Source organism: Aspergillus niger (assembly GCF_000002855.4).
Source record: "Aspergillus niger supercontig An09".
Taxonomy (NCBI): Eukaryota; Fungi; Ascomycota; class Eurotiomycetes; order Eurotiales; family Aspergillaceae; genus Aspergillus; species Aspergillus niger.
This window is the reverse complement of record NT_166525.1, coordinates 1,294,019-1,320,744: the sequence shown is the minus strand read 5'-3', so window position 1 is coordinate 1,320,744 and position 26,726 is coordinate 1,294,019. Positions and strand designations below refer to the sequence as shown.

The 26,726-nt window shown below is 52.0% G+C and overlaps 9 protein-coding genes across 9 annotated transcripts; 5 read left to right on the top strand and 4 right to left on the bottom strand.

The window, feature by feature from the left end:
- Positions 1–441: 441 nt before the first annotated feature.
- Positions 442–1,866, top strand: An09g05770 (uncharacterized protein; the record flags this gene model as incomplete). Its single annotated transcript, XM_001393851.1, has 1 exon — positions 442–1,866. One exon carries the CDS (start codon positions 442–444, stop codon positions 1,864–1,866), a length of 1,425 nt encoding a protein of 474 aa, XP_001393888.1.
- Positions 1,867–2,234: 368 nt separating this feature from the next.
- On the bottom strand, positions 2,235–6,541 carry An09g05760 (uncharacterized protein; the record flags this gene model as incomplete). The annotated part of the gene is made up of 3 exons (XM_059749854.1): positions 2,235–2,291; positions 2,375–2,507; positions 2,664–6,541. 3 exons carry the CDS (start codon positions 6,539–6,541, stop codon positions 2,235–2,237), a joined length of 4,068 nt encoding a protein of 1,355 aa, XP_059606968.1.
- A 482-nt stretch (positions 6,542–7,023) lies between these two features.
- An09g05750 (hypothetical protein) lies at positions 7,024–8,936 on the top strand (the record flags this gene model as incomplete). The annotated part of the gene is made up of 5 exons (XM_059749853.1): positions 7,024–7,182; positions 7,284–7,411; positions 7,718–8,023; positions 8,465–8,698; positions 8,786–8,936. The coding sequence occupies 5 exons, from the start codon at positions 7,024–7,026 to the stop codon at positions 8,934–8,936; spliced, it is 978 nt and encodes a 325-aa protein (XP_059606967.1).
- Positions 8,937–9,012: 76 nt separating this feature from the next.
- Positions 9,013–10,593, bottom strand: An09g05740 (hypothetical protein; the record flags this gene model as incomplete). The annotated part of the gene is made up of 9 exons (XM_059749852.1): positions 9,013–9,138; positions 9,230–9,266; positions 9,352–9,414; positions 9,495–9,590; positions 9,670–9,747; positions 9,874–9,969; positions 10,062–10,299; positions 10,337–10,458; positions 10,505–10,593. 9 exons carry the CDS (start codon positions 10,591–10,593, stop codon positions 9,013–9,015), a joined length of 945 nt encoding a protein of 314 aa, XP_059606966.1.
- Positions 10,594–10,773: 180 nt separating this feature from the next.
- An09g05730 (uncharacterized protein) lies at positions 10,774–17,453 on the top strand (the record flags this gene model as incomplete). The annotated part of the gene is made up of 5 exons (XM_059749851.1): positions 10,774–11,060; positions 11,111–11,402; positions 11,455–14,883; positions 14,941–15,696; positions 15,756–17,453. The coding sequence occupies 5 exons, from the start codon at positions 10,774–10,776 to the stop codon at positions 17,451–17,453; spliced, it is 6,462 nt and encodes a 2,153-aa protein (XP_059606965.1).
- A 774-nt stretch (positions 17,454–18,227) lies between these two features.
- On the top strand, positions 18,228–18,480 carry An09g05720 (hypothetical protein; the record flags this gene model as incomplete). The annotated part of the gene is made up of 2 exons (XM_059749850.1): positions 18,228–18,387; positions 18,434–18,480. 2 exons carry the CDS (start codon positions 18,228–18,230, stop codon positions 18,478–18,480), a joined length of 207 nt encoding a protein of 68 aa, XP_059606964.1.
- A 169-nt stretch (positions 18,481–18,649) lies between these two features.
- Positions 18,650–22,170, bottom strand: An09g05710 (uncharacterized protein; the record flags this gene model as incomplete). The annotated part of the gene is made up of 4 exons (XM_059749849.1): positions 18,650–19,591; positions 19,650–20,459; positions 20,530–21,840; positions 21,949–22,170. The coding sequence occupies 4 exons, from the start codon at positions 22,168–22,170 to the stop codon at positions 18,650–18,652; spliced, it is 3,285 nt and encodes a 1,094-aa protein (XP_059606963.1).
- A 1,427-nt stretch (positions 22,171–23,597) lies between these two features.
- On the top strand, positions 23,598–24,469 carry An09g05700 (uncharacterized protein; the record flags this gene model as incomplete). Its single annotated transcript, XM_001393844.3, has 3 exons — positions 23,598–23,857; positions 23,956–24,322; positions 24,374–24,469. The coding sequence occupies 3 exons, from the start codon at positions 23,598–23,600 to the stop codon at positions 24,467–24,469; spliced, it is 723 nt and encodes a 240-aa protein (XP_001393881.1).
- A 183-nt stretch (positions 24,470–24,652) lies between these two features.
- Positions 24,653–26,661, bottom strand: An09g05690 (uncharacterized protein; the record flags this gene model as incomplete). Its single annotated transcript, XM_001393843.3, has 4 exons — positions 24,653–26,057; positions 26,112–26,333; positions 26,418–26,490; positions 26,562–26,661. The coding sequence occupies 4 exons, from the start codon at positions 26,659–26,661 to the stop codon at positions 24,653–24,655; spliced, it is 1,800 nt and encodes a 599-aa protein (XP_001393880.3).
- Between the last annotated feature and the right edge of the window lie 65 nt (positions 26,662–26,726).

Sequence of the window (26,726 nt, the reverse complement as noted above, 5' to 3'; positions counted from 1 at the left end):
TTGTAGTTGCTGTATGCTAGTGGTACTTGTGCGATTGAGTGGTAGGGGAGTGATAATATGATGTTGAGTGTGATGTTGTGAGTCTAAAATGAGAGTGGAGGTGGTGCGGAGTAGTATATATCGGGAAGGTTGGAGTGTAGTATCTGGAGGGTTAGTATGTGGGTACCCATGAATCGAGAGCTGGACTGGCTCACTGCAGATAGACACAAAAAGGCAAAGTAATTCTATTCGAAGAGATGCAATGTAGATGATATCCAAGTAATAGCAATGATTTGATATAGATGGGGTGGACGTTGAAGATGATGCCATAGGCGGTGAGGTTCTGCCTCTCCGCGGCGGAGATTCCCCGATTGGGAACTATCCCCTCATCTTTTATTTTCGACTCCAAAACAACCATCCAACTCAATTCCCACTGCAATCTCTCCCTCCTAATCTGTCAAGATGCCTCCTTCTGAGCACAGTCTCTTCCAATTCCTCGCCAAAGCCCTCCAAACCCACCACCGCTTCCTCGCCGGCCGACTCTCGCGCGCCGAAAGCCCTATCTACGTCATCGGCAACCCCTCCGCCGACCTCGATTCCATCATCTCCGCCATTGTCTATGCCTCCTTTGCCCATCCCCGGCCTCACGTCCCTCTAATCAACCTAGCTACTGTCCCGACAGGCCCTGAACTGCGCCGTCTGCGTCCCGAATTCATCAAATCCCTCTGGCTCTCCACGCACCCCCCAGTCCCAGACGAAGAAACATGGTCCGACACGCCCGAGTCCGCCGGTCCCCTTCTCCAAGAACACATCCTCACCGTCTCCGACTTTGCAACTCACCTCCAAGACTACAACCACAATGATAATCAATTAACCGCCGACGCCGTCCTCGTCGACTGGAACGCCCTCCCCATCCGCTCCCCCAACCAACTCCGAGGCCAAGGCTCCCTCCCCGCCCTCCCCAACCTCACCTTCACCGTCCTCGGCTGCATCGACCACCACGTCGACGAACACTTCCTGGCCCCAATCACCGACCCAGACCAGCCCTTCCTCCTCCAACCCGCCGGATCATGCACCTCGCTCGTAGTCAACATGCTGGATAAAATGGACCGCTGGCGGCGCACTTCCTCCACCACCTCCAGCCCTTCGGAGTTATCGTCAGAACTCCAACTAGCCAAGCTAGCCATGAGCGCTATTCTCATCGATACGGCGAACTTCACTGCCAAGGAGAAAGTCACGGACTCGGATACGCTTGCGTATAGTTTTCTGAGATCGAAGATTAATGCGATTTCGAATCGAGATGGAGATGGGGCTGGGAAGCCATGGGATCATAATAAGTTCTACGAGGAAGTGGTGGCTGCGAAGCAGGGGAGTTTGGATTTGTTGACTGTTCCGGAGGTGTTGGAGAGGGATTATAAGGAGTGGAGCGAGAAACCCTCATCATCTTCTTTTTCTCAGGAGGTGAAAATTGGGATCTGTTCGATGGTGCGGTCATTGCCGTGGTTGGAGCGAAAAGCGGGCGGGGCGGATAAGCTCCTCGACGCTGTGGTGGAATATGCGACGAGGGAGGAATTGGATGTGGTGATGGTCATGACGGCGTTTAGTGGTGCGGAGGGGAATTTTTGTCGGGAGTTGTTGGTGTGTGCGCGTGAAGAGGGTGTGCGTGGAGTGGAAGTATTTGAGGAGCAGGCGGGAGTGCAGTTGGGGTTGGAGAAGTGGACGGTGTTGGATGGAGATGAGGAGAGTAAGAGTAGTGAGTTGGGAGATGTAAAGTGGGAGAAAGATGATGACCAGCCGTGGAGGAAATGGATCTGGGTGCAGGAGGATGTCACGAAGAGTCGAAAACAGGTGGCCCCCTTGATTAGGGAGGCTGTGAAGTCTTTGTAACCTTGGATTTACTTAGTTAACTATTCTATATCTCCTTTGGGTATATAGGTTTTGTGAATATATGGGTGGGTATAATTGGGCCAATTGTATAATTATACATGCTTGCTTTACTTCAGCTATGTCAGTGAACTCAGATCTGGTTCCATATCCATCCTTATCAACATTGACTGATTGTTTGATTGATGATGGACAATGGCCAATGGGCGAATGCGAGACTGCAACAATCCGGCACAAGACAACTCATAATAAGTACAATACAACTCAAACTCAATTGAAGCCAAATAAAGATTCCAACTTCAATGCATCCCAACCTCATTCACAGCACCAACCGAGTCTAGTCATGCTTCTAGATCGTAGCAGTAGTTAGTTCATTGCAATTGAATAAATCCCCAAACAGCCATATCATCAGACATGATGCCCCATAACTCAGAAAACCATAATGCATAAAAACATGAGATAAATTTGTTCAAACAATCAAGCAGAAAGAGAAAAGGATAAGAAGAATAACACCGGCGCCATCATGGTCTTTCCGGAAACGCCTCAATATGATGGTAGTAACATGTAGGGGTAGATCACGTCCTGCTGCCCCTTGATGATGATGATGTCCTGGTACAGATGTCAGTCCCGGACCGGATGCAATGCTGTCAATTAGACAAATGTCGATGAAGGAACCTCCGTAGATGAAAACATAAATAAAAGATTAGATTACAGTCGCGTTTGTTTGGCAAAAGTTCCCAAATGCAAGCCCGGCAGTTCGGGAATTCGGTCAGTAACACTCCCATTCGCAAAAGACACACCAGCGTGCAACCCGGTCGGCCAGTACCAGTCCTCGCCAGACGCCGCGCTCGCCAATCTTGATCACCGTCTCCCATACGCTGCCGTCCGCCGGCGCATCGGTGAAGGCGTGCGTGCCTGTGTGGGGGCTGAGCATATGCTCGGGCTTCCGCGTCAGACGCAGAATCTTGCCTGATGGAGACTGAATTGCCAGCTTGGCCGGCTTTTCACGTCCGGACATCGACCGGCCGGATGAAATGGCCGACGTCGAGGCAGAAAACTCGTTGGACACCCCGGACACCGTGGAACCGCCCGCGGAACTGGAAACCATACTTAATGCGCTGGCAGGCCGGGTAAAGACCGACGGTGAGACGCGCCCACTGACGCCAGCCTCATTACTGCCGGACGACAAAGCCGGGGAGGCTGGATGTTGGCGGACAGCAAAAACAAAGGTGTTGTTGACCGCCAATTTCGCGCACTGCGGCTGCATGATGTAGAGATCATGTCGCTGAGCGTGAGGGGTCGGATGGCGCAGCACAAAGTCGTACGGCGGGTTCTCACTGCTGTGGAGCATGGGAAGGGCGAGAGCCAACGGATGGGGAATATCGCGACTGGAGTGCATCAATCCCTTCTTGCCGGCGTACACCTTGACTGTGCCCTGTCCTTCGTCCCCGGGCAGGATGGCTTTGACCGTAATTCGCTTCTGTCCGCTGACCCAGTCGGGCTGCACCAGCGCGCGCTTGCGCACAACTTCGCCGCTTTCGAAGAAATCACCATCGGCGTCACGGGCAAACGCTGGGGCTTCCACCTCGGCCGCACATTCCACGTCCGGGGGCACCGAAAGACGGATCTGCATGACTTCCAAGCCATCAATCCGGATGATACTGGTATCAAAATCGGGGAACTGCATATTCAGCTTGAAATAGGGCGGACAGGCCGCCGGCAGCGTCAGTAGAACGTCCGGCGAAATAGGCGGGCAGATGTGCTGCTCCTCAGGAGCAAGAGGAACATGCGTATAGCAAATCTCCAAGGGTCGTGCCAGGAAATACCAGCTTTCGGCCACGGAAGTGTTATTGGTGACAAATTGATTCCGTCGGGGATTCGTAGGGCTGGCAAGCGAACAGTCCATGATGCGCCATTCGCCATCCACAAGCACCGAGTTCCACCAATGGTTGGGTCGCGAGAGGCCGTCCAGGTCAAACATCTCCCCAGGGCTTTTGAGGAACCCATTGATCGCTTCAGCGTGGAGACCGACCGCCGCACACATCTCCTTGACCAGGAAAGCTACTTCCTGGGGGCTGCCTCTTTTCGTCTGCAGCACCCGCCGCAAATCAATGCCGATCTCCTCAACCGGGTCATCCCAGGCGATCTTCTCGCTCACCCAAGTAAAGATGGCGCGCAGCCTCTGGACATCACTCTTGTAAGGTCGGCAGACATACCCATGTGCTAAGCTCGCCGGATTCGTCATTGGGGGAAGACTGTTGACAAAACGCGCGCTCTTGTCCACAAGATTCAAGTTGGCATTGGCAAAGTTGGTTGGCTCACTGATCGGCAAGCCGTCAATGCTTTCATCACCTTCCGCCGTCTCGTAAAGTTCCTCCACCGAATAGATCACAGGATGGTCCATCATTTGGCATCTTTCGGCCCTCTCGATCCTCTCGTTTCGACTGGGCGAGCTCGCGCGGTTCACATCGCGGCGGACTTGCACCCAATCAATGGCGCTGGTGCCAGGCCCCATGTCGCGGGCAGAGTCCCGGCTGGATTGCAGAGCACGGATTGGCGAGATTCCTCTGCCTTTGGTGGGGGACGAAGATCCACCGTTGTGCCCGACTGCGATGCTGCTCCTCGCGTTGGCAGCACCCGTCTTCGCTGACTCGAAAATCTTTTTGAAGAACCCGGGCTTCTTGGCCTTCGGTGTGGAAAGGCCCCCAAACACGGCGGTCGGCTCTTCTGCGCCGCCTTCGCCGGACGACCACGGTATGGCAGACGACGCACCTTGCCGAGAAGTATTATGGCTGGAATGGTACGATATACCGGTTAACGGGGTTTCTGGCCTTGCCACCCGGGAGACATCGCTGAAGCCTCTCGAGCGAAACGTGCCGACTGCCGTGTTTGGTCTCTCGGCTGGAGTGGTACCTCTCCTGGCATAACTACCCGCACTCGTTGCACTGAATCCACCGGCCGAGGGACCACTCATGATGCTTTGACTGGTCCTCTCAGTGCTGCCCGTCTGTGTCGTACTCGTACTGTGCACCCCACTCGAAGAGTTTGTCGTGCTGGACTTATTTGTATACGTCCGATTGAGCAAGTCCCCACGGAGGTCTTGGCCGGATCTTCGTCCTCTCACCAACGGGTACTGAGCGGGGATCGAGTTATGCCGGGCATGGTAGGGTACGTTTCTTGGGGGAGGCGGTGGGGCTTCCTCCTCATCAGAGGGTTGCGCATCCTCCTCGGCCTCCCTTTGGCTCTGCTCCTGCATCTGCCGAAGTCGACTCTCCATCCTCTGTACGTAGTTGTTCAGTTGTGGCGGACCGTCCATGTAGGGATCATGTGCATAGACGCTGTTTCTGTGAGTTTGACTGCCATGATATTGGTACTCCTTGTCTCCATCGAATCCCAGAGAGGTTAGTGGCCGACGGGAGGTCTGCGCGGGCCGAGTCTCACGGAAGCTATCATACGCGTCCGGTGACCACGGGTTGTTGAACATCGGCTGCGGCGACGGCGACTGTCCGCCTCGGGGAAGTCCCATATCCTCCAATGAAGTCATCACGTCTTCCATCGCATCACGAAGGGGCGACGGGGTGTGTCCACGGCCTTCGGAGTGGGCAGCCGGCGATGGCGTCCGTGATATTGTAACAAAACGATCATTCATGTCCAGACGTGTGGGCACGTGTGGCTCGATGGACGGCTGACGATTGACAGCAACTCTGTGTGGTGGTGGGGGTGGCGGGGGCGGCGAGTCTTCTCTCTCGTGCAGCTGAAGTGGAGATATCTCGCGTGAGGAAGGCCGGTGCAGAGATATACTGTGCCTCGGAACCTGAGGAGGCATAAGGTCTTGGTCATCAGGCGGGTATGGGGACACTGCACGAGACGCAGGCCTCTGGATTGCAACTTCCATAGGGGGAAGAGACGGAAGCTGGTAATCGATGGTTGGCGGAGGAGCTGGTGATACTGCACGAGGAGCAGGTCCGGGGCGTGGTGCACTTTGCACAGATGGCATGGAAGGAAGGTGGAGTTCTGGGTCTGGCGGAATGGGCGACACTCCGCGAGAGGGAGGTCTTGACCGGGCCATGTATGTCCCAGGAAGGGTGGACGAAAGTTGGGGATCTGGTTCGGCTGGAGGATGCGGGGACATCGCACGGGATAAAGGCCTAGACCGGGATACGGGCCTCGACAAAGAGCTCTGATGCTTTACAGCGGTTGTTGGGGTGCGTAGCGGCTTCACCTTCCGCGAGGAAAGACTGCCATCTCGGGGTGGAGTTTGCGGAATCGTGCTGGTCACTGGCGATGAAGAGGTCGAGCTCCGGGATAGCTCACCCGAAGGCGCAAGAGCTTCTTTGTGGGCTTGGAATGGCTTTCGGAAGACTGTCTTTTGTTTCTTAGGAGCCGAGGTTGGATTCGTGATCGGCGAGGAGGCAGGTGGTAGCATAGGGCTCGTTGATCGTTGAACTGGTACGAAATCTTCCCTGAGTACTTCGACGAAATTGGAGGGAAACAACCCCATCATGCGCCTGTCACGCCGCAATCGGCCCATCCACCATTGGCCATCACCAGCATTCAGACACTCGATAAGGTCACCCTCCACGAATCCCAGATCGCGTTTTGTTTCTCCGCCCCATGAGTATATTGCCCGACACCAGCAAGGGAATCTGGTCGGGAGCTGCGGTGCGGCGGGGGCCATTGCGGCTGAAGTGACCGAGCACGAGCGGACCGGGATCGACTACTACCACCGTTGAATGCTAGCCAGAGCGGACGTCAGATTGCTGGGGGGGAAACGATCGGAGATGCAATTGACGTGTCAGAAGATTGATATGATGCAAGTATCGAGTTCCGATCGAAGTATCAACGGGGTAGAAAAGTCAAAGGGCGAATATAGCTACAAGCGCACCGTCGCTGAACGAGAGACAATAACGGAAGCATTAAGGACCGGGTAACGGAGCTGTAGACCAACACATGGCAAGAAAGGAAAAACAAAAACAAGGGAAGAGTAGCACGCCGGAACGCGACGAAGGGAGGGGGGGGAAAGGTTCAGCGTGGGATGCGACACGCTTTAGGTTAAAGGGAGGGGGATTTGGGGGAGGGAGGGGGGAACTTGGTTAGTTTAGTGAATGGAGGAGAGCTAGGAAGGGGGGGAGAAAGGAAGAGAGAACGAGAGAGCGAGAGATGGACTTGGAACTGAAGGGAAACTGGACGGTGAGGCCCGATCGATGTTTTGGTGTTTACGTGGGCTCCGTTTCGGGACTAGTTCCTCTCTTATCGATAAGCTTATTACGCACAGTCCCTTTGCTACTTGGAACCAGTGACTACCCTCTTCTTCTGGAGGTTATAGCTATCTCTCTCCCTTTGTAACTCACGTCGCGGAACGATGTCGGTTCAACCTACCAATAAACGAGCTCATTCGAATCGACGATGGTCATACGAAGCCCCAAGGTACTCCGCTTGTGGCTACTAGGGGTCCCCCCTCACCCCCAGGTGAGGATCCATGGTTGTACCTCCGCTACCCGCCGTATCACCCAGAAAATATTCATCCCTGGGTTGCCAATCAAGTCCTGTTTCATCTATAGATTAATACTTGTGGTGCAGTTCAACAACTTTGTACCCACATCAAAGGGGAGCCAGCGTGGAACTTATGAGAAATCAAACCATAGTTTACTCGCCTGCAAAACAGTTGAGGTACTATATAGTATCTGAGTCTCCTTGTGTTGTCGCTTTCGATGGGATTCTTCATGATAGCTAATCCGTTTGTCACTCAGCTCCCAGATCTACCATACTTATTGCAACGGTTGAGCCACACTCTCTCTATATATACACGGCTAAGTCGGCTAAGTTCCTTTTGAATCTAACGTGTCGAGACGAGGACTCCAAAGACATCCCCTGGTATGTGGCCAAAAATCCCTCCAACTCAACTGGTCAGCTGCCGCGGCCCCTTGCTTGGCCGGGGTAATGATGGCCGATACTGTGTGCATCGCATTTCCGAGGAACAGATTGACCGGCCGACGAAGTTTACTGTCGTATCCTGGTTGTCCTGTCTAGAATTCCTTTACTCGATACAAGTCATTGGAAGCGACTTCAGTCTATTACTCGCTAGAGCTTTAGCGGGTAACGTACCAGCAGTAGTCATGTACGGCCTCAATGCCGCTATCTACGCAGTTTATCATCGGCCGTAGTGTCCAGATCTCGGAATAATTGTCAGTTAGTAGATATATATACTATGATGATGTGTAGCACACATTCAATGGTGCAGCAAGTAGCAAGGGAACGAGATGCTAACCATTTCCATGTGTCACCAATCTCGTCCATACCATTCTCTTCGTTACAGTCAATCATTTACTGTATACTATATACATTTAAGTTATCTCTGCTAGTACTACTGTAGCAGCGGAGTAAGATGGAAGGTTGTCATTCCAGCCAGGCTCGAGGATACACGTGCCACCCACAAGTTTACGACCCAACCTGGAACACGCTAGTCTAGTAAATCACCTGGCAGTTTTCTCAACCGGGCGTTAGATTGCGCTTGTCTACAATTAATACTGTACAGCGAAATTTGTCTTCTATTGTGTGACATCAACTAATAGTCCAGGTCTCATGATGCTTACTGGCACAGGTATCCGACCAAAGAAGTTCTTCCTTCGGAAGTATGGGTGGAAGGGTACGCGGTTCGGAAAAGTCTCTGCAGCGTCGACAACAGAACCACCAAGGTTCACGAGAGGCTCACGCCAAGTAACCTTATTGAGACCCGTATCCGGGATGGCTGGTACCAGATGGCTTGTGTGCTACTTCTTATTGACAGTAAGCGTCTTTGTCGATTGTGTTTGCTCGCTCCTGCGTACGGAGGATTGTAAGCTGATAGTCTCGTGGACCATAACGTGACATGATATTCCAGGAAATCAGAGAGCTGACAAATACATCTGAACCTGCTAGATAGGCCTACGTTGTCTTCTGTATCCTTTGCTGAGACATGTTTGGGATTATCCTCCATTGTTAAGGGTTTCCGAAGCCGAGGGATATGCACTATATTTATCGGACCACACATGATCCTTGAGCAAACCACTGCTCCTATGACTAAGAACGCTTGATAAACCCACTGCGAGGCTTTTCGGGAGAGGCTTGGCAATGTCTCACTACCAGATCATAGGGATACCGCCTCTTGGTTCATACTTCCTGCATTGGCTTCTTCTGCAAACAGCCCATTTTCAGCTGTCTAGCCTGACCATGCTGACCGTAATGAGGGATAACAATAGGCTTGAAAGTTGCTGATGGTGTGTAAGATTGACTAACCTCTAGGAATACTTATGAAAATGCCAACTCAGAACAAATTTGGACCGCAATGGCACGAGTGGAACGCAGGGTGGCAGCACGGCTTATGAACCTTATCAATGCGACGCCTCGAGAGGGGCCTCAAATACCTGTCTAGGATCACACATTCTCGGAGGTTAAAGTTCTAGTTTGGTTATTCGGGCGAGTTATTGAACCTTGACATTTGTGGGACACATGTCAAGCATGACCCGCCACTCGAATGGAAGGTTCGGTGGCTGAAGCAAATTTGAGACGATCCTGATTCAACACAAACCCCTCGAGCCCTGCCATCAGAGCTGTCCGAGCACGGTGTGCAAGAGCTCTGCCAGTTAAACTACTCAGTACTAGCCAAATGGTACTCAGCATGTTGGTTATATATTCGAGCATCATGCAGGGTTTCAAACCAGGGGAAGGAGTGCAGAGTCGAGTCGAACCTGCAGGATACTGAACAAGCCGTGAACTAAAACAGTTCATATCCCTAGCAAGGCAAATGAACCGGCCATGCTCGAGAACCGGGTAGATATGGCAGGAAGAATGATCCGTCGGTCAGGCTGCTTCGAGCATGTCATGTCACCACTACTACTCCACCGACTACATTCCAGCAACAATAACCTTGTTTCTCCAGACATCGTTCGCTGACTAGTTTGTCCGAGTTTCGGAAGTTGAATAAGCCAACATACACTTCGGGGGATCTCGTTGGTAGAAAACGCAAGGTACATGCAGGGCAGCAGGGCACGGATCTTGACTGCCTGGTCTTTCGGCATGCGTCTTTCTGCGTCTTTCCCACCGATATCATCGGCGAAGCGAGAAATCCTTCGGCCTGGCCCGTGGAATTTTGTGTCTCATGCCTAGGGAGGAAAGATGTTAGGGGAATCTTCACCCCAGACTTCTTTGTCGTTTGTCACGTGCTCGCTGCAACCTGCTGATCGTCGCCAAATGGGGCGGCGACGACTTTCCTCTGTAGGACTCCTTCCCCCCTAGCCAAACGGACGCTGCTCGCCATCGCAACGCCGTCCCTTGATGCATCTCCAGAACACGGCTGCCTAGTTGTTCGATTACCACCAGAAGCAGGGGTTGAGACACCGATATCCCCTTGATAAACGTTGTGGCCTGACGGTTGAGGTAGCCCCACAGGATGTCGGCCTCATGGACCAGAGTCCCAAGTCTAGAATTTCCAAACAGGGTAACTCCACAGAGTGCCCAGATGGTGTGCTCCTGATCCACCGCCATGGTTGTGTCCATTCACAGCCAGTCCCTGTCAGTATGCGAAGGATCCCCAGAAGCGGAAACTGAAGGATACTACTGGAAGCTCACCAGAACAATTTAGTGCCTGTCAACTAATTGTAACATCACGATTCGCTGCATGTGTTGCAATGCAACCCAATTGAGCTGCTCTGCTGAATTCAACTCTTTACAATCGCCCCCTAGATGCGCCATGGAATGCACCTTAACCAGTTCAGCGCATGCCGTAGTTGAGACACCCTCCCCCACCTAGCTATGGGGGCCTTAAATCTACATGTGTATAAAGTGTGCGTCTCATCGACACGGATGTGGAAGGCCAGATGGACTTTGGTCTGACAACGGCGATTGACCGATCAATAGACATCTTCCGCAAACATGGAGGGTCCATCTCGTGTGTACCTTTTTGGAGACCAGACCAGCGACATCGAAGCTGGCCTGCGCCGTCTGCTCCAAGCGAAGAATAGTACCATTGTCCAGTCCTTTTTCCAGCAATGCTTCCATGCAATTCGTCAAGAGATCGCGAAGCTCCCGCCGTCTCATCGGAAGCTCTTCCCACGCTTCACGAGCATCGTTGATCTCCTTTCCAGGAGTCGTGAATCAGGTCCTAGCCCTGTCCTGGAGAGTGCATTGACATGCATCTACCAATTGGGTTGTTTCATTCAGTAAGTCAATGAGTTACCATCTATACTTGACAAGTCTGACCAGCCTTCAGCTTTTACGGGGATCTTGGACATGACTACCCTACACCCTCCAACAGCCATCTTGTTGGCCTGTGCACTGGTGTTCTGAGCTGCACGGCTGTAAGTTGCGCCAGAAATGTTGGAGAGCTTATTCCAGCTGCAGTGGAATCGGTTGTAATTGCACTGCGACTGGGAATCTGCGTTTTTCGAGTTCGAGAACTGGTGGACTCCGCCGATTCCGAGTCAACATGCTGGTCAGCGTTGGTTTCTGGAATCAGTGAAGCAGAGGCTAGCCACCTGATCGACGAGTACAGTAGTAAGAAGGTGTGCTCTTCCAACTTTAAACCCCCGCATTGTGGGATGCTGACAGATGCAGGCTACTCCGCCTTCTTCGAAACCGTATATCAGCGCGGTAAGCTCTAATGGCGTTACTGTCAGCGCACCACCTACGGTACTTGATGAATTCGTCGAGACCTGCATTTCCAAGAATTACAAGCCAGTGAAGGCCCCTATTCATGGCCCGTACCATGCGCCACATCTGTATGATGATAAGGATATCGACCGCATCCTGCAGCAGTCCTCTGCTCTAGAAGGACTGACCGGCTGTTCACCCGTTATTCCCATCATCTCCAGTAACACTGGAAAGCCGATCAAGGCCAAGTCCATCAAAGATCTCTTCAAGGTCGCACTGGAGGAGATACTCCTACGACGACTATGCTGGGACAAGGTCACGGAGTCCTGCACATCAGTCTGCAAGACCGGCACAAACCACTCTTGCAAATTGTTTCCGATCTCGAGTAGCGCCACTCAAAGTTTGTTCACAGTCCTCAAGAAGGCCGGTGTGAGCATCAGCTTGGAGACTGGGGTAGGAGAGATCGCGACGAACCCAGAAATGCGGAACCTTACTGGCAAGGCAGAAAATTCAAAGATTGCTATCATTGGTATGTCTGGAAGATTTCCTGACTCGGATGGTACGGAGAGCTTCTGGAACCTCCTGTACAAAGGACTCGACGTACATCGCAAAGTCCCCGCAGACCGTTGGGACGTTGATGCCCACGTCGACATGACCGGGTCAAAGAGAAACACAAGCAAAGTGGCTTACGGTTGCTGGATCAACGAACCCGGCCTGTTTGACCCCCGATTCTTCAACATGTCGCCTCGGGAAGCACTCCAAGCAGATCCTGCACAACGTCTTGCGTTGCTTACAGCGTACGAGGCTCTCGAGATGGCTGGCTTCATCCCGGATAGCTCTCCATCGACGCAGAGGGACCGTGTGGGTATTTTCTACGGAATGACCAGTGACGACTACCGTGAGATCAACAGCGGCCAGGACATTGATACCTATTTCATCCCTGGCGGTAACCGAGCATTTACGCCGGGTCGGATAAACTACTACTTCAAATTTAGCGGCCCCAGTGTGAGCGTTGACACAGCGTGCTCGTCTAGTCTTGCTGCTATCCACATGGCTTGCAATTCGATCTGGAGAAATGACTGCGATGCCGCCATCACTGGAGGTGTGAACATTCTGACCAGCCCTGACAACCACGCCGGTCTGGATCGGGGCCATTTCCTGTCCACCACTGGCAACTGTAACACCTTTGATGACGGCGCCGACGGCTACTGTAGAGCGGACGGAGTTGGAAGCATCGTTTTGAAGCGGCTTGAAGATGCCGAGGCCGACAACGACCCGATCCTGGCCGTCATCAACGGTGCTTACACCAACCACTCGGCGGAGGCCGTGTCAATCACTCGTCCCCATGTTGGCGCGCAAGCATTCATCTTCAACAAGCTGCTCAATGATGCGAATATCGACCCTAAGGACGTGAGCTACGTGGAAATGCATGGCACTGGAACTCAAGCAGGTGATGCAGTCGAAATGCAGTCCGTTCTTGACGTCTTCGCACCAGACTACCGCCGGGGTCCCGGTCAATCGCTTCATATCGGTTCTGCCAAGGCAAACATTGGACACGGTGAATCCGCATCAGGAGTGACTGCTCTTGTCAAGGTCCTCCTAATGATGAGAGAGAACATGATTCCTCCTCATTGTGGTATCAAGACCAAGATCAATTCCAATTTCCCGACAGACTTGGCGAAGCGCAATGTTCATATCGCCTTCCAACCCACTCCCTGGAATCGGCCAGCTTCAGGAAAGCGGCGAACTTTCGTCAACAACTTTTCTGCTGCTGGTGGTAACACTGCTCTTCTACTGGAAGATGCTCCCATACCGGAACGCCAAGGGCAGGACCCCAGGTCGTTCCATTTGGTCTCCGTGTCAGCAAGATCCCAGTCTGCATTGAAGAACAACGTCGAAGCTCTGGTGAAGTACATTGACTCTCAGGGCAAGTCCTTTGGTGTGAAAGAGACTGAATTCCTTCCAAACCTGGCGTACACGACCACCGCACGCCGTATCCACCATCCCTTCCGTGTCATTGCGGTTGGAGCGAACCTACAATCACTGCGTGACTCGCTGCATGGTGCTTTGCACCGTGAGACATATACCCCAGTTCCCTCAACGGCTCCTGGTATTGGTTTCGTCTTCACCGGCCAAGGAGCCCAATACTCCGGAATGGGCAAGGAACTCTACCGCAGTTGTTTCCAATTCCGAACCACCATTGAGCATTTTGACTGCATCGCAAGAAGCCAGGGCCTTCCTTCTATCCTTCCTCTTGTCGATGGAAGCGTGGCTGTCGAAGAACTTAGCCCTGTCGTGGTACAAGTGGGAACTACCTGTGTACAAATGGCTCTAGTAAATTACTGGACTGCTCTGGGTGTGAAGCCGGCCTTTATCATCGGACACAGTCTTGGAGACTATGCAGCCCTTAACACGGCCGGTGTTCTATCCACCAGCGATACAATCTATCTTTGTGGCCGGCGTGCTCAGTTGCTGACGAAGGAATGCAAGATTGGGACACATTCGATGCTGGCCATCAAGGCGTCCCTGGCAGAGGTCAAACATTTCCTCAGAGACGAGCTCCACGAAGTCTCTTGTGTTAACGCACCTGCGGAGACCGTCGTCAGCGGCCTTGTCGCTGATATCGACGAGTTGGCTCAGAAATGCTCCACAGAGGGTTTGAAGTCAACCAAGCTCAAGGTTCCTTACGCGTTCCATTCCTCTCAGGTTGATCCTATCTTGGAGGCCTTCGAAGATATTGCCCAAGGTGTCACCTTCCACAAGCCGACAACACCTTTCGTCTCAGCCCTGTTCGGGGAAGTGATCACCGATGCTAACTGGGAGTGTCTCGGCCCCAAGTACCTGCGCGATCATTGCAGAAAGACGGTCAACTTCCTTGGCGGCGTGGAGGCTACGAGGCATGCGAAGCTGACCAATGACAAGACTCTGTGGGTTGAGATCGGCTCACATACCATTTGCTCTGGAATGATCAAAGCAACTCTTGGACCGCAAGTTACAACGGTTGCATCTCTACGCCGCGAAGAAGATACCTGGAAGGTCCTTTCGAACAGTCTTGCGAGCCTTCATCTGGCGGGTATTGATATCAACTGGAAGCAATATCACCAGGACTTTAGCTCCTCTCTCCAGGTCCTCCGCCTCCCAGCCTACAAGTGGGATCTCAAGAACTACTGGATTCCCTATACCAACAACTTCTGCCTGAGCAAGGGCGCTCCAGTTGCGACAGTAGCGGCAGGGCCACAGCATGAGTACCTGACAACCGCGGCTCAGAAGGTCATTGAGACTCGAAGTGATGGAGCAACAGCTACAGTCGTGATAGAGAACGACATTGCTGATCCCGAGCTCAACCGCGTCATTCAAGGCCATAAGGTCAACGGTACTGCTTTGTGTCCCTCAGTAAGTTACCGCTCTTGCCCAACGACTGCGTTAAGATTCGTACTAATCAGGATATAGTCACTATATGCCGACATCTCTCAAACGCTTGCAGAGTATCTCATCAAAAAGTACAAGCCTGAGTACGACGGACTTGGACTGGATGTGTGTGAGGTCACAGTGCCACGACCACTGATTGCGAAAGGCGGACAGCAGCTCTTTAGAGTATCTGCGACAGCGGATTGGGCGGAGAAGAAGACAACCCTTCAGATATATTCAGTCACTGCGGAGGGGAAGAAGACGGCTGACCACGCAACTTGCACTGTCCGATTCTTTGACTGCGCTGCTGCGGAGGCGGAATGGAAACGAGTTTCCTACCTTGTCAAGAGGAGCATTGACCGACTGCATGATATCGCCGAAAATGGTGACGCTCACCGTCTTGGTAGAGGCATGGTTTACAAACTCTTCGCTGCCTTGGTTGATTATGACGACAACTTCAAGTCCATTCGCGAGGTTATTCTTGACAGTGAACAGCACGAAGCGACTGCACGCGTCAAGTTCCAAGCACCACAAGGCAATTTCCACCGAAACCCGTTCTGGATTGACAGTTTTGGACACCTGTCTGGGTTCATCATGAACGCAAGCGATGCAACCGACTCCAAGAACCAGGTCTTTGTCAATCACGGATGGGACTCCATGCGTTGTTTGAAGAAGTTCTCGCCTGATGTCACCTACAGGACTTATGTTAGAATGCAGCCTTGGAAAGACTCCATCTGGGCTGGTGATGTCTACGTTTTCGATGGGGATGATATCGTTGCGGTGTATGGTGCAGTCAAGGTGAGTTCGGCCCGCGCTCAGTTGCATAAGATTCAAGGTGCTAATCATTGGTGTCACAGTTCCAAGCCTTATCACGCAAGATTCTCGATACGGTCCTACCTCCAGTTGGGGCTTCGAAGGGCCCCGCCAGACCAGCCGCTAGCGCTCAGAAGGCGGCCCCTGCTGCTGCTGCCAGCAAGAGTCGTGCTAGCGCCCCGGCCCCGGCGAAGCCTGCTGCTAAGCCCAGCGCCCCAAGCTTGGTCAAACGGGCACTTACCATCCTCGCAGAGGAAGTGGGTCTGTCTGAATCCGAGATTACGGATGATCTGGTCTTCGCAGACTACGGTGTGGACTCCCTTCTTTCGTTGACGGTCACGGGCAGGTATCGTGAAGAGCTGGATATCGATCTCGAATCCTCCATCTTCATCGACCAGCCGACCGTGAAAGACTTCAAGCAGTTCTTGGCCCCAATGAGCCAGGGAGAAGCCAGCGATGGGTCCACCAGTGACCCAGAGTCTAGTAGCTCCTTCAATGGTGGCTCTTCAACAGACGAGTCCAGTGCTGGGTCCCCTGTCAGCTCACCACCAAATGAGAAGGTTACGCAGGTCGAGCAGCATGCTACGATAAAGGAGATTCGCGCCATTTTGGCCGATGAGATTGGTGTTACGGAGGAGGAGCTGAAGGACGATGAGAACTTGGGAGAGATGGGGATGGACTCTCTGCTTTCGCTTACGGTGCTTGGTAGGATCCGTGAGACATTGGATCTGGATCTACCGGGCGAGTTCTTCATCGAGAATCAAACTCTGAATGACGTGGAGGATGCATTGGGCCTCAAACCCAAGGCAGCTCCTGCGCCTGCGCCTGCGCCTGCTCCCGTACCCGCACCCGTGTCCGCGCCCATATTGAAGGAGCCTGTCCCCAACGCAAACTCTACCATCATGGCCCGGGCGAGCCCGCACCCTCGATCAACCTCCATTCTGTTGCAAGGAAACCCGAAAACCGCGACCAAGACCCTGTTCCTGTTCCCTGATGGGTCTGGCTCCGCAACATCGTATGCAACCATTCCCGGAGTGTCCCCGGACGTGTGTGTCTACGGATTGAACTGCCCGTACATGAAGACTCCAGAGAAGCTCAAGTATCCCCTTGCTGAGATGACATTCCCCTATCTGGCCGAGATCCGCCGCAGACAGCCCAAGGGCCCGTACAACTTCGGTGGATGGTCTGCAGGTGGTATTTGCGCCTATGATGCCGCTCGCTACCTAATCCTTGAAGAGGGCGAACAGGTTGACCGATTGCTTCTTCTTGACTCGCCCTTCCCCATTGGCTTAGAGAAGTTGCCCACTCGGCTGTACGGCTTCATCAACTCAATGGGTCTCTTTGGTGAAGGCAACAAGGCTCCCCCGGCCTGGTTGCTCCCTCATTTCCTGGCCTTCATTGATTCCCTCGATACCTACAAGGCCGTCCCCCTCCCCTTTGACGATCCGAAGTGGGCCAAGAAGATGCCAAAGACATTCATGGTCTGGGCCAAGGACGGTATCTGCAGCAAGCCGGATGACCCGTGGCCCGAGCCGGACCCGGACGGCAAGCCGGACACGAGAGAGATGGTCTGGCTCCTCAAGAACCGGACCGACATGGGACCCAACAAGTGGGACACACTCGTCGGGCCCCAAAACGTCGGTGGAATCACTGTGATAGAGGGTGCGAATCATTTCACCATGACTTTGGGACCCAAGGCTAAAGAATTGGGCTCGTTCATTGGCAACGCCATGGCCAATTAAATTGTTATGCATTACGCCTTCCTCCAAGACTCGCGCTAGGACTGACAACACTACCATCCTATTGATGGAACTCGCATAATAATCCACTAATGCTGGTGTTGTACCCCCTCAGGATTCAAGCACACTATTGTTGTGATTGCAATCGGCGAATTCCGTGGTGCTAATGGTCTACCTGGTTCCGGGTTCCTTGGAGTGAAGTGATGATGTTGATGAAAAAGACGAACGATGTGATATACGAACCCCTCATGTCATTTGCTACATCCTTATCGGAGTTAGTTGATATGTCTCATCTACGTACCTATGTTACTTGATTTATGATAGAATGCCAATACGAAAAAAAAGTCATATCAAATCAGTGCCCATGCCCAATTTGTGATAAGAATAGAGCACTCGTAGAATGGAAAATTGGGAGTCTCACATCTCCCATAACCTAGACTAACCGATAATACAAAACCTCTGCAAGTTTAGATGGTGACTAGAACCCCAACAACACTGGCACCGCAATCGGCGATAGGAAACAAAGAAACGTCCCGATGAATGCAAGGTAATCCATCTATTCCATCTCATATCGAGATGAATGCATAGCATGCACAGTATGCATGTGAGCATGGATAGGAGACTAAAGAGGATGGTGGGAACGAATTTGTTTGTATGTTTCATTGGGTTGATTGGTTATCTGGTTGAACTTCTAATGCACTGTAACCCAATCTAGTCACTCCTGGGAGGGACAGAACAAGACCAGGACTTAGCAGCGCGTAAATACTGAGTAAGAAGATGCATATGGTGGACATTCACTCCGCACCTACATACATGATGGGAAGGGAGGAAGAGAGACAAGATGAAGCTGATTTAGAGGATTATTCGGTAATCGGGATGAGATCGGCGAGGTATATGCACTGTATGCTGCGGTGGTCGGGTAAGTTTGATGGAGCAGGTAGATAGGGAGGCGGGGGGAGGTGATAGATAGGATAGATAGGCAGGGAGTAGTATGAACAGGGAAAGAGAACCTGATGCAGAGCCGAAATAGGTATGTATGCATGAATGTATGCAAGGAGGCGAATACGAGGGAGGCCGAACGTCGATTGATGAGTGGCGTCTGGGTCGGTTGGTGGTTGGCTGATGGACTGACGGATCGGTCGAATTGGAAGGAAGAAGTTGGTAGGTAGTGAGAGGTAGGGTGGTATCGATGTATCGAACTAAAGAGGCATTTCGGAGCTGAATCTGAGCGCACTACCGCGACCTGCAAGCGATGAACCATTGTTGATGCCAGGACTCGTGGGCCGGCTATTACCTGCAGTCCATTTGGGGCTTCGCGGCTGTGTGCTGGTTGAGCGAGTGGACGGGCGATTTTTCCGAATTTCCCGAAGTTCTTCTTCCTTCCGGCGGAGCAGATCTTCGCGGGACGTGAGGGTTGCTTCGAGTTCGAGAACCCGCGCGAGATGGCGGGCTTCGTCGTTCTTCGCGTTGAGTTCGCGCAGATGGGTGGCGTCTCCTTCGACCTTCCGTTTCAGGGTTTCGTTCTCGCTGCGCAGTTGGCGAAGCTCGTTGCCTGATTGTGCGGCCACTGTCGAGGCGGTCTGGTACTGTTCGCGCGTGTATTCCGCTTGTCGGGCTTCGTACTCGGCTTTGCGTTCTAGCGATGCATTGTCTTTAGTCAGACGCCGAATGTCTTCCCTTGCTGATTCGAGTTCGGCTGCGCTGCCCCCGCCTGCTTTGAGGGATGCGCGGGCCTCTTCGAGTTCGTGTCGGAGCTGGGTCCGTTCGTCCTTCAATTTCATGAGCTCTTCCTTCTGCTTTTCGACTCGCTGGTCGGATGTGGTCTTAGCTTGGGTGAGACGGTCATGCTCCCGTCGGAGTTTGTGGAAGTCTTTGGTTCTTGTCTCGTAACGGTGCTGCAGCTTTTCCAGCACGTTCTCTCTTTCCTGAAGACGGGCTTGGGCTCCTGCGAGAGCTTTCTGGAGCTTTTCGAGCTCTGCTGCGTGCGAGTTCTGCATCTGAACAAGGTGATTTTCTAGTGTTTGGAGCCCACCGTTTAATGGTTGACTAGGAAATCCAGTTGATTCAGTGGACTGGGTTGGCTCTTGCGTCGGCTCTTCCGTTTTCATTCTCTTGGCTGATTGTTCGACCTCATCTTCTGCCTGCTACCTCGATGTTAGTCTGACGTTTTAGAAACATTTGACATCCTGATCGACTCACGAATGCTCGTTTCTGGGCTTGAGGATTCGTCAGCTGAATGTCGACACCAGGTCGGCTTTGCAGCTCTTGTTGAGACGACTCAAGTTGTTCGGGGCTCAGAATGTGCAAAGGCTCAATGTGAGGTAGAGACCAATGAGCGTTGAAATTATCCGAGACAAGGCAGGAGAGAAGTTCCTCTGCATCCTCCTGTACTCCAAGAGCGTCATCTTGAAGGTCACCAACTACGTCACGGAGACGTATGGAGTATTGCAAGACTGTCCTAAGACGTTCGGGCTCTGACAGACCGGGGAAACAAAGCTCGATATGCTCGCTGGAGTTTGACACTAGAAGACGAACCACCGGAAGCAGATTTCCGTTGCGAGCAAACGTGGTTCGCATGTGTTCCACTGTGGGCGTCTTGCTGCTGAAAGACTTATCTAAAGCGATGATAGCGGCAGGAGGCTTATAGGTCTCCATAACCCCATCATTGCGCGTGGTTTGAATCCCAAAACTCAAGGAATCCTTTACCATGGAAACCTCGATATTCGTGCCCGATCCCATTTCCTGGCGTGGACGGGTATACAACAGGCCCTTGCCCATCAAATAACGTTCAACCACCCGCTGGGTCTTCTCTCCTTGCACCATAATAACCAAATGTATATCGCGCATGCTCGCTGTCTCTAAGAGGTAGCTTAAGAGCAAGAATTTCGCGCTTGAATACTCAGCCCAAGCAGCTTCCCTCCCTAGGTCCGACTCGGAGTTGATGTGTTCCGCAATGTTCAAATCTGGGTGTGTAGAAATGTTGCTCAAACGATCTAGTATATCATGCATCTTCGGCAAAAGCGAATCACGCTACTTGCTAGTCAGTATACAGCAAAGTGAGGGGCGGTGGGCGTCGAACCTGATATTCTGTAGTGTCGGGTTGGGAGCTTGTTACACCGAGAAAATCGCGAATACTCTGGCTTTCGCTGGTCAGGACCCGTTCATAGTCATCTTTGACTCTGGAGTCCATTGGAAGAGGCACAGCAAACTCCGACGGCCCAAGATGGACCGAACCAGGTGTTGGCTCTTCCGCGAAGTGCATTGACAATGCGCTCGGCTGAATCGTCTGAGGAGGTCCTATCTCCTCAGGCTCGACAGGGGGTATTGTAGTATCCTGGTTCGCTTCATTATCTTTAGGATGTGTCGGTTCCTTATCGACCCGAACACTGAGAGGAGCTGTGGTCTCAGGTATAGAAACAGGAGCCGAAGGCTCTATGTCTCCAGCAGAGGATGGCGTCGCACTTGACTCCGGGCCAGGGTTCGCTTTTGCGCGCAATTGTGCATATGCATTCCTGAGCTTTTCCCTCGGTGTGGACCCTTCGAATTGGCTGTATTTCTCCATGGTCTCGGACAGCGACGGTCCTTCCTTCTCTTGAGTATCCATGCTGGGTCTCGATATTGAGCTTATTAATTGGTCGACTAATGAACGAAAACTTGGCGCCGGGGAAATACGAGCTGCTGGAGTGTGCGTACTGTTTACAGCAATTGACTCGGGTACTGTACTCGCACGTCTGAATAGCTGGGGTTCATCAACTAGGCCAGGCGGAGTTTCGGGTATTTCATCAGCTCCTTCGGCCGGGTTGGCGGGCAATAACTCGGGTATGTTCGCCGGCGCAGCGGAAGATTCGTTATGCGGAGTTTCAGGGATCCCTTCAGCGACGTTCGGTGTGCCTGTGTTTCCAGCACGGCAAGGCGTGGTCGGCGTCTCTTCGACTTCGTCCGATACTCTGGGTTCGCGAGGAGTCGAGAAGATAGCAGGGACCTCAGTGGCACGGGCAGTCGGAAGCACTTCCGGGTTAAGTAGGTTGTCAATATCCGACTGCGGCGGGTGACTGGGCACTTCTGTATTAACACTGGAACTCCTCAGAATTCCGCGGGCGTCGTCATCCAGACACAGACTAGGTTCTGGTTCAGTGCTGGGTAGAACAAAGGGAGGGGAGGTTGGGGACTGTCTAGGCGGGGGTTCGTCAGTCGGGGCTTCTGTCTGGGGCTGACTGAAATTGGGACCCAAAGAGTCTCTACAGCGTTCTTGAACACTGGAGCCGGGTGGCGGTGTTGGTGGTAATGGTAGTGGAGTGTTACATCGAACAAATTCCTCTTGGACCTGATCTCTTCGCTTCTTGTCCTCCCAAACTTGCACGGCAACGTCGTTGGCGTTTTCCTTCGGTTCCTGGTATTTCACGGCGGGCAGTTAGACCAATGAAGCTCCCAGTACTTCCAACAAGCCTCCGATGAAGCAAGAAAGGGCAGAAGGTAGCAGACTGGTCACTAAGCTCACCCAAGTAGGCGTCCACGGTCCTTCCCAGTCAATCAGGTACTGCGATTCGGACTCGTCAAGTATACAGTTGATAAGCCACTCGTCTGCACCTAGAGCTTCACTATCGTTGTCTGTCTCGGTGTCGCTTGAATGAACGACGTGCTGATATCTCCACCGTTTCTTTCGTTTGTGGCTTCCGTGGCTTGTATATATCGTAGAAGAGGCCTTGCGCTTGCGCGACATTATACGCAGGCAAAGAGCGTGGCCGAGGTGTAAGAATCCATGGTAGAGTGTTGAAGCTAAAGCGATGGGATGTTTAAAGAAAGGTGAGATAACGGAGGTAGAAGGGTTGGCTGAGGTCGCAGTGTTAAAAAGGGCAGCAATGGTAATGGAAGACGGCGAATCCTCGAAGAGGGGGCCAGGATGAGGGGAGTTTGGAGGGAGTGGATCATAAGATGGATTGAGGAACAGTCCAGCTGGTGATGAAGTCGACGGAACCAACGCGGGTGATCGACCGGCACGTGATGGCTGCTTATCGGCCGGGCCTACGGAGGGCGAATGAATTCAGGCTCGGGAATCCCTCTATAGGGGAGATTGTAGATTTCATCGGGTAACACTGGAGTGAATTAGTCTTTGTTAACAAGACCTGTGGAGAAGGAGGTTGGTTTCAATGTTACAGCTTTTCCGTAGTTCCCCGAAGCGAAGACGGAAAGGATTCCTTTGCACCGGTTGGCATTCTAGACTCGACCAGCGGATGGCCCGGTTCTTGCATGCGCAGAGAGCTTCCTATCTAGAAGCTGGCCTATAGCTATAGGCTGCCCTGTAGAATAGAATAGTTGTACTCTATAGATCTTGCGACTGTTGCTGGGTGGGAAACCCCCATCTCAATTCGGTGGTGGCTTCTACAGTCGGCAGCCCTAAACCTGAGGAACCAAGTCACCCAAGAGGTCAACAAGAATCTCAGTCGACCCGCATTCAGTAAACCTGACGCTAATCCATCGGGCGATATTGGTTATTGAATTATGAATGAATTGGTAGTGAGTAAGTGTGATCTGACTGAGGCCATCTCAATGGCTCACTTCCAACTTCAACTATTAACACACATTTTCAGCCTCAAGTATTAACGATGTAATATTTCTCTTTGTTCCATGTATTACAAAAATACATGATAATGAGTGCTTTGGAATTGTCCAGTAGATGAATCTTTCTCTTCCTAAACCAGGAGACAGTGTTAAACATGGCTCCATTTATGCACGATATCATATACATCATTCCCCTTCGGGTTCCTCATGTTGCAAGTGGACCGCGAGCCTGATAAGTTGAACTCCGGGACATAGGTTGACTTCGACCGCAATACTGAAGTAACTTATTTTATAGTTAGTACGTGCTTATATCTTCCAGGAAACAATGCCATAACGCTAAAGCGCATCTGATCCTGGAAAAGCTACCAAATCTGCTGGAGCGAAAAGCGGAAGGGATAAGCAGCATCACTGCTTCCCGGACACTTATCAGGAATGTGGGGAAAGCTTTGCAGCATTTCTCTACTAAATTCCTCCTCCCCAAATCAACCCTATCCATTCCTTTTCTTTGCGCCGTTGACGAGCACATCAGCCGCGACACCAGCCCAGACCTCAATTTCATTTCCTCGTGGAAGAGCACAGACAATCAACATGGAGTCAGTGCACAACATCCTCGCATCAGCGCGTGCAGCACCCTACGGAAATCTCCTCCCAGCCGGGGATGAGATGTTCCTCTCCGTCGCCAAAGCGGTCCAAAACCACATGAAGAACTACGATGCCTCGCATGACTTTTTCCACATTCTCCGGGTTTTGGCTCTATCCCAAAACATTCTATCCGCAGAGTACAATGCTAGGAGCCTTACTAATGGTGTTCAAACCTCCTACGACCCTACCGTGGTCCTCCTCAGCGCGTAAGTAGCCATAACCATGATCACTACCGTAGCCCACTATCTCATACGACTTGTTCTACCATTCCACACACAACTCTCTTCTAACAACAAAACAAAAGCCTTCTCCACGATGTGAACGATAAGAAATATGCCCCACCAGCTATCGAAGGTCAACAACAGACCTCCAAGGTGACTCTTGTGTTGCAGCAGGCCGGAGCTTCAGCTGCCCTAATCGATCAGGTGGAAGAGGTGGTCAATCACGTTTCGTACTCCACTGAGGTCAAGGATCCAGAGAAGGTGCGCTTGGCTGTGCAGCAACACTCTGAACTTGCCATCGTACAGGATGCGGATCGTATTGATGCCATTGGAGCCATTGGAATTGGGAGGACCTTTACCTTTACGGGAGCCAAGTTGGCTGGAGCTAGTATGCAGAATTCGAGAGAGCATATTGATGAGAAGCTGGAGAAGTTGGAGGGGATGATGAAGGTACGTTTCTGAAGCTGGTACTTATTTCGTTCTTGCTAATGTGGATTATAGACTGGCACTGGTAGACAGATGGCTAGGGACCGTACGGAGAGGTTGACCATTTTTAAGAAGTGGTGGGATGAAGAGACGAGGATGGTGGGTGTCTAAGTGCTTGTTTGTTTTCCATGGTGCTTTTGCATAATTAGATCGTAGAGTATGCATTCAGCTGCGATAAATGTGAGTTGGGGAACTGGAACTGCAGTAGCTCGCTTCCCAGACAAAACGTGTTTGTGGATTTCTTCGAACATCTATCTATGCAGACTCATATCTATCATCTAAATGTATACTCTATCACAATCGAGCGTCTCGATGACCCTCCTGCTCCTTCCACTTATCATAGTCGAAGCCAAGTTGCTCTAGGTTTTTGATAGAGCTTCGCTCCTGGCCCTTCTCCGAAAATACCCGCTTCATCTCAGGCAATCTCTGCCGTATCCACCTTTGCCTCTCACCACAATAATTACACAGCTTCCCAGCACCGTTATTGTCAAGACCTTGCCGGAGTGGCGCCGTCGCCGCCCAGTCATGCAAGAAATTATGGTAGTCCGCATCCTGCGGAAAAGGTAGCAAATGGAATGATGTCCCGTTGCCCTTTTGGGCAATGTTTGCTTCCTCCCAGGCTTTCATTTCCTTCTGTGATGGAAGGCTGAGCCTTCCCGACCAAACACGGGCAAACACCGCCGCCTGGTTCTCGGATAGTGGGAGCGGAATTACCCTCTGTGGAAGTGCAGGTAAGACCAGCGTTGTGTCATAGATATAGAACAGGTGTTGGTACACATTTAGAGTGCGACGGCCATCGGTGATCAGAGGGGGGTTCAATGAAGATAGGAAAGGAAAGGAGTAAAGATAGCCAGTGCAGAAGACGATGGCATCAATGTCCTGCTCGATATGGCCGTTTGCGAAACGGACTGCTCTGTTATGTGTATGTGGCGGTAGGAATTCCACTATTTGTGGAAGATAGATTTTATCCGAAGCAGCAGATGCCAGAGGGGTCTCTGTTCGTTGGGATACCAGCAGTTTCCCCTTGGACACTTCGTTGATCTGATTGCCAATATCTAATCCAGATGCCGAAGTCCCCACAACAATGACCTTCTTGTCTCGAAACGACTCTGCTGAGTCAAAGAGCCTCGAATGAGAGATAATTCCCGGATATGCCGTATTCCAGGTCTGGATTCCAGCAATATCGGGGGTATATGGGACGTCGAAGTGGCCACTAGCAACCACCACCGCATCGTATGAGTACGTTTTCTCTACCTTTTCACGGAGATTCTTTGTCGTGAGAGACCAAGCATGGGGAGCGCCTTCCGTCTTCCGCACATCGACCACCTGCGTCTCGAACTGTATGACGTTCTTAATGTCTTCGGCATACTCGTCCAGATACTTCTTTACGGCGGAATGCTTCGGGAACACCTGTGAGTCCTGCTCAAAAGATTTGTCACCATATCCCATCATCTCTTTGGGGATGTTGGTATCCAGTGATTTATATAGCGGGGACACAAAGACCGCCTCTTGAGGTCGGTCGTGGCCTCCAGTCGGGTACCATAGGGGCTCCTCGAGCGGTTTGTTCGGATCCAGTTGTGGCACATCAGTGGTCAGTTTCTCCTTCAGGATCCCCGGGCAGTAATTCCAGACTCCGCCGGCAGAGCTTCTTTTCTCGAAGACATCGATCCGCTCGAAACATTTCTCGGCAAGGAGATACCTGCGGTTCTCGTCAGTGGCTTGAGCCGAATGACACACTCAGGTGCTTTCCTACTTGACCGCAGCAAGACCCGATGGTCCAGCCCCGATGACAGCTATACGACGAATTGGGCTGGAGAGTGTCATTACTGAGGCAGGCTCCGGGCAGTGAGTGAGTGTTGGAAGGATAGTATGTTTCGTTTCGGAGCCCGAGGGGTCGTCGGAGGCGAGCCGATAAGCTCTTCCCATGACGATTGCATCAATCTCGTGATGAATGCCGTGCTCTTCAACATCTTCTCTAAACAGCTAGCTCTACCAATCAAGCAAGCAGTAACTATCTATTCTATTTCCGATCCTAACTAGGATCCCTACTCATATACACTTGCGCGAGATCGTAAACGGGCGGAGATGCCCAACGTGATAAAGGGCGTACCGACCATGACGTAGATTACCCGCTGAACATCGAACTCCGCGGAGAAAAGCACGGGTAATATTACGCACCGATACGGGGGGAATCTGGGCTCACCTCCGCATCTTTCTATCTTCATTTCTCCCGCGCGTCTTCTAATATCCGATCGACCAACAACAACAACAACCACAATATTGTTGCTCCCTGCATACACCATCCCGCCCGGAGTATGCAAGGCCTATGACTCAGGAATGGATATGCTGATATTACATGCTCATTAAG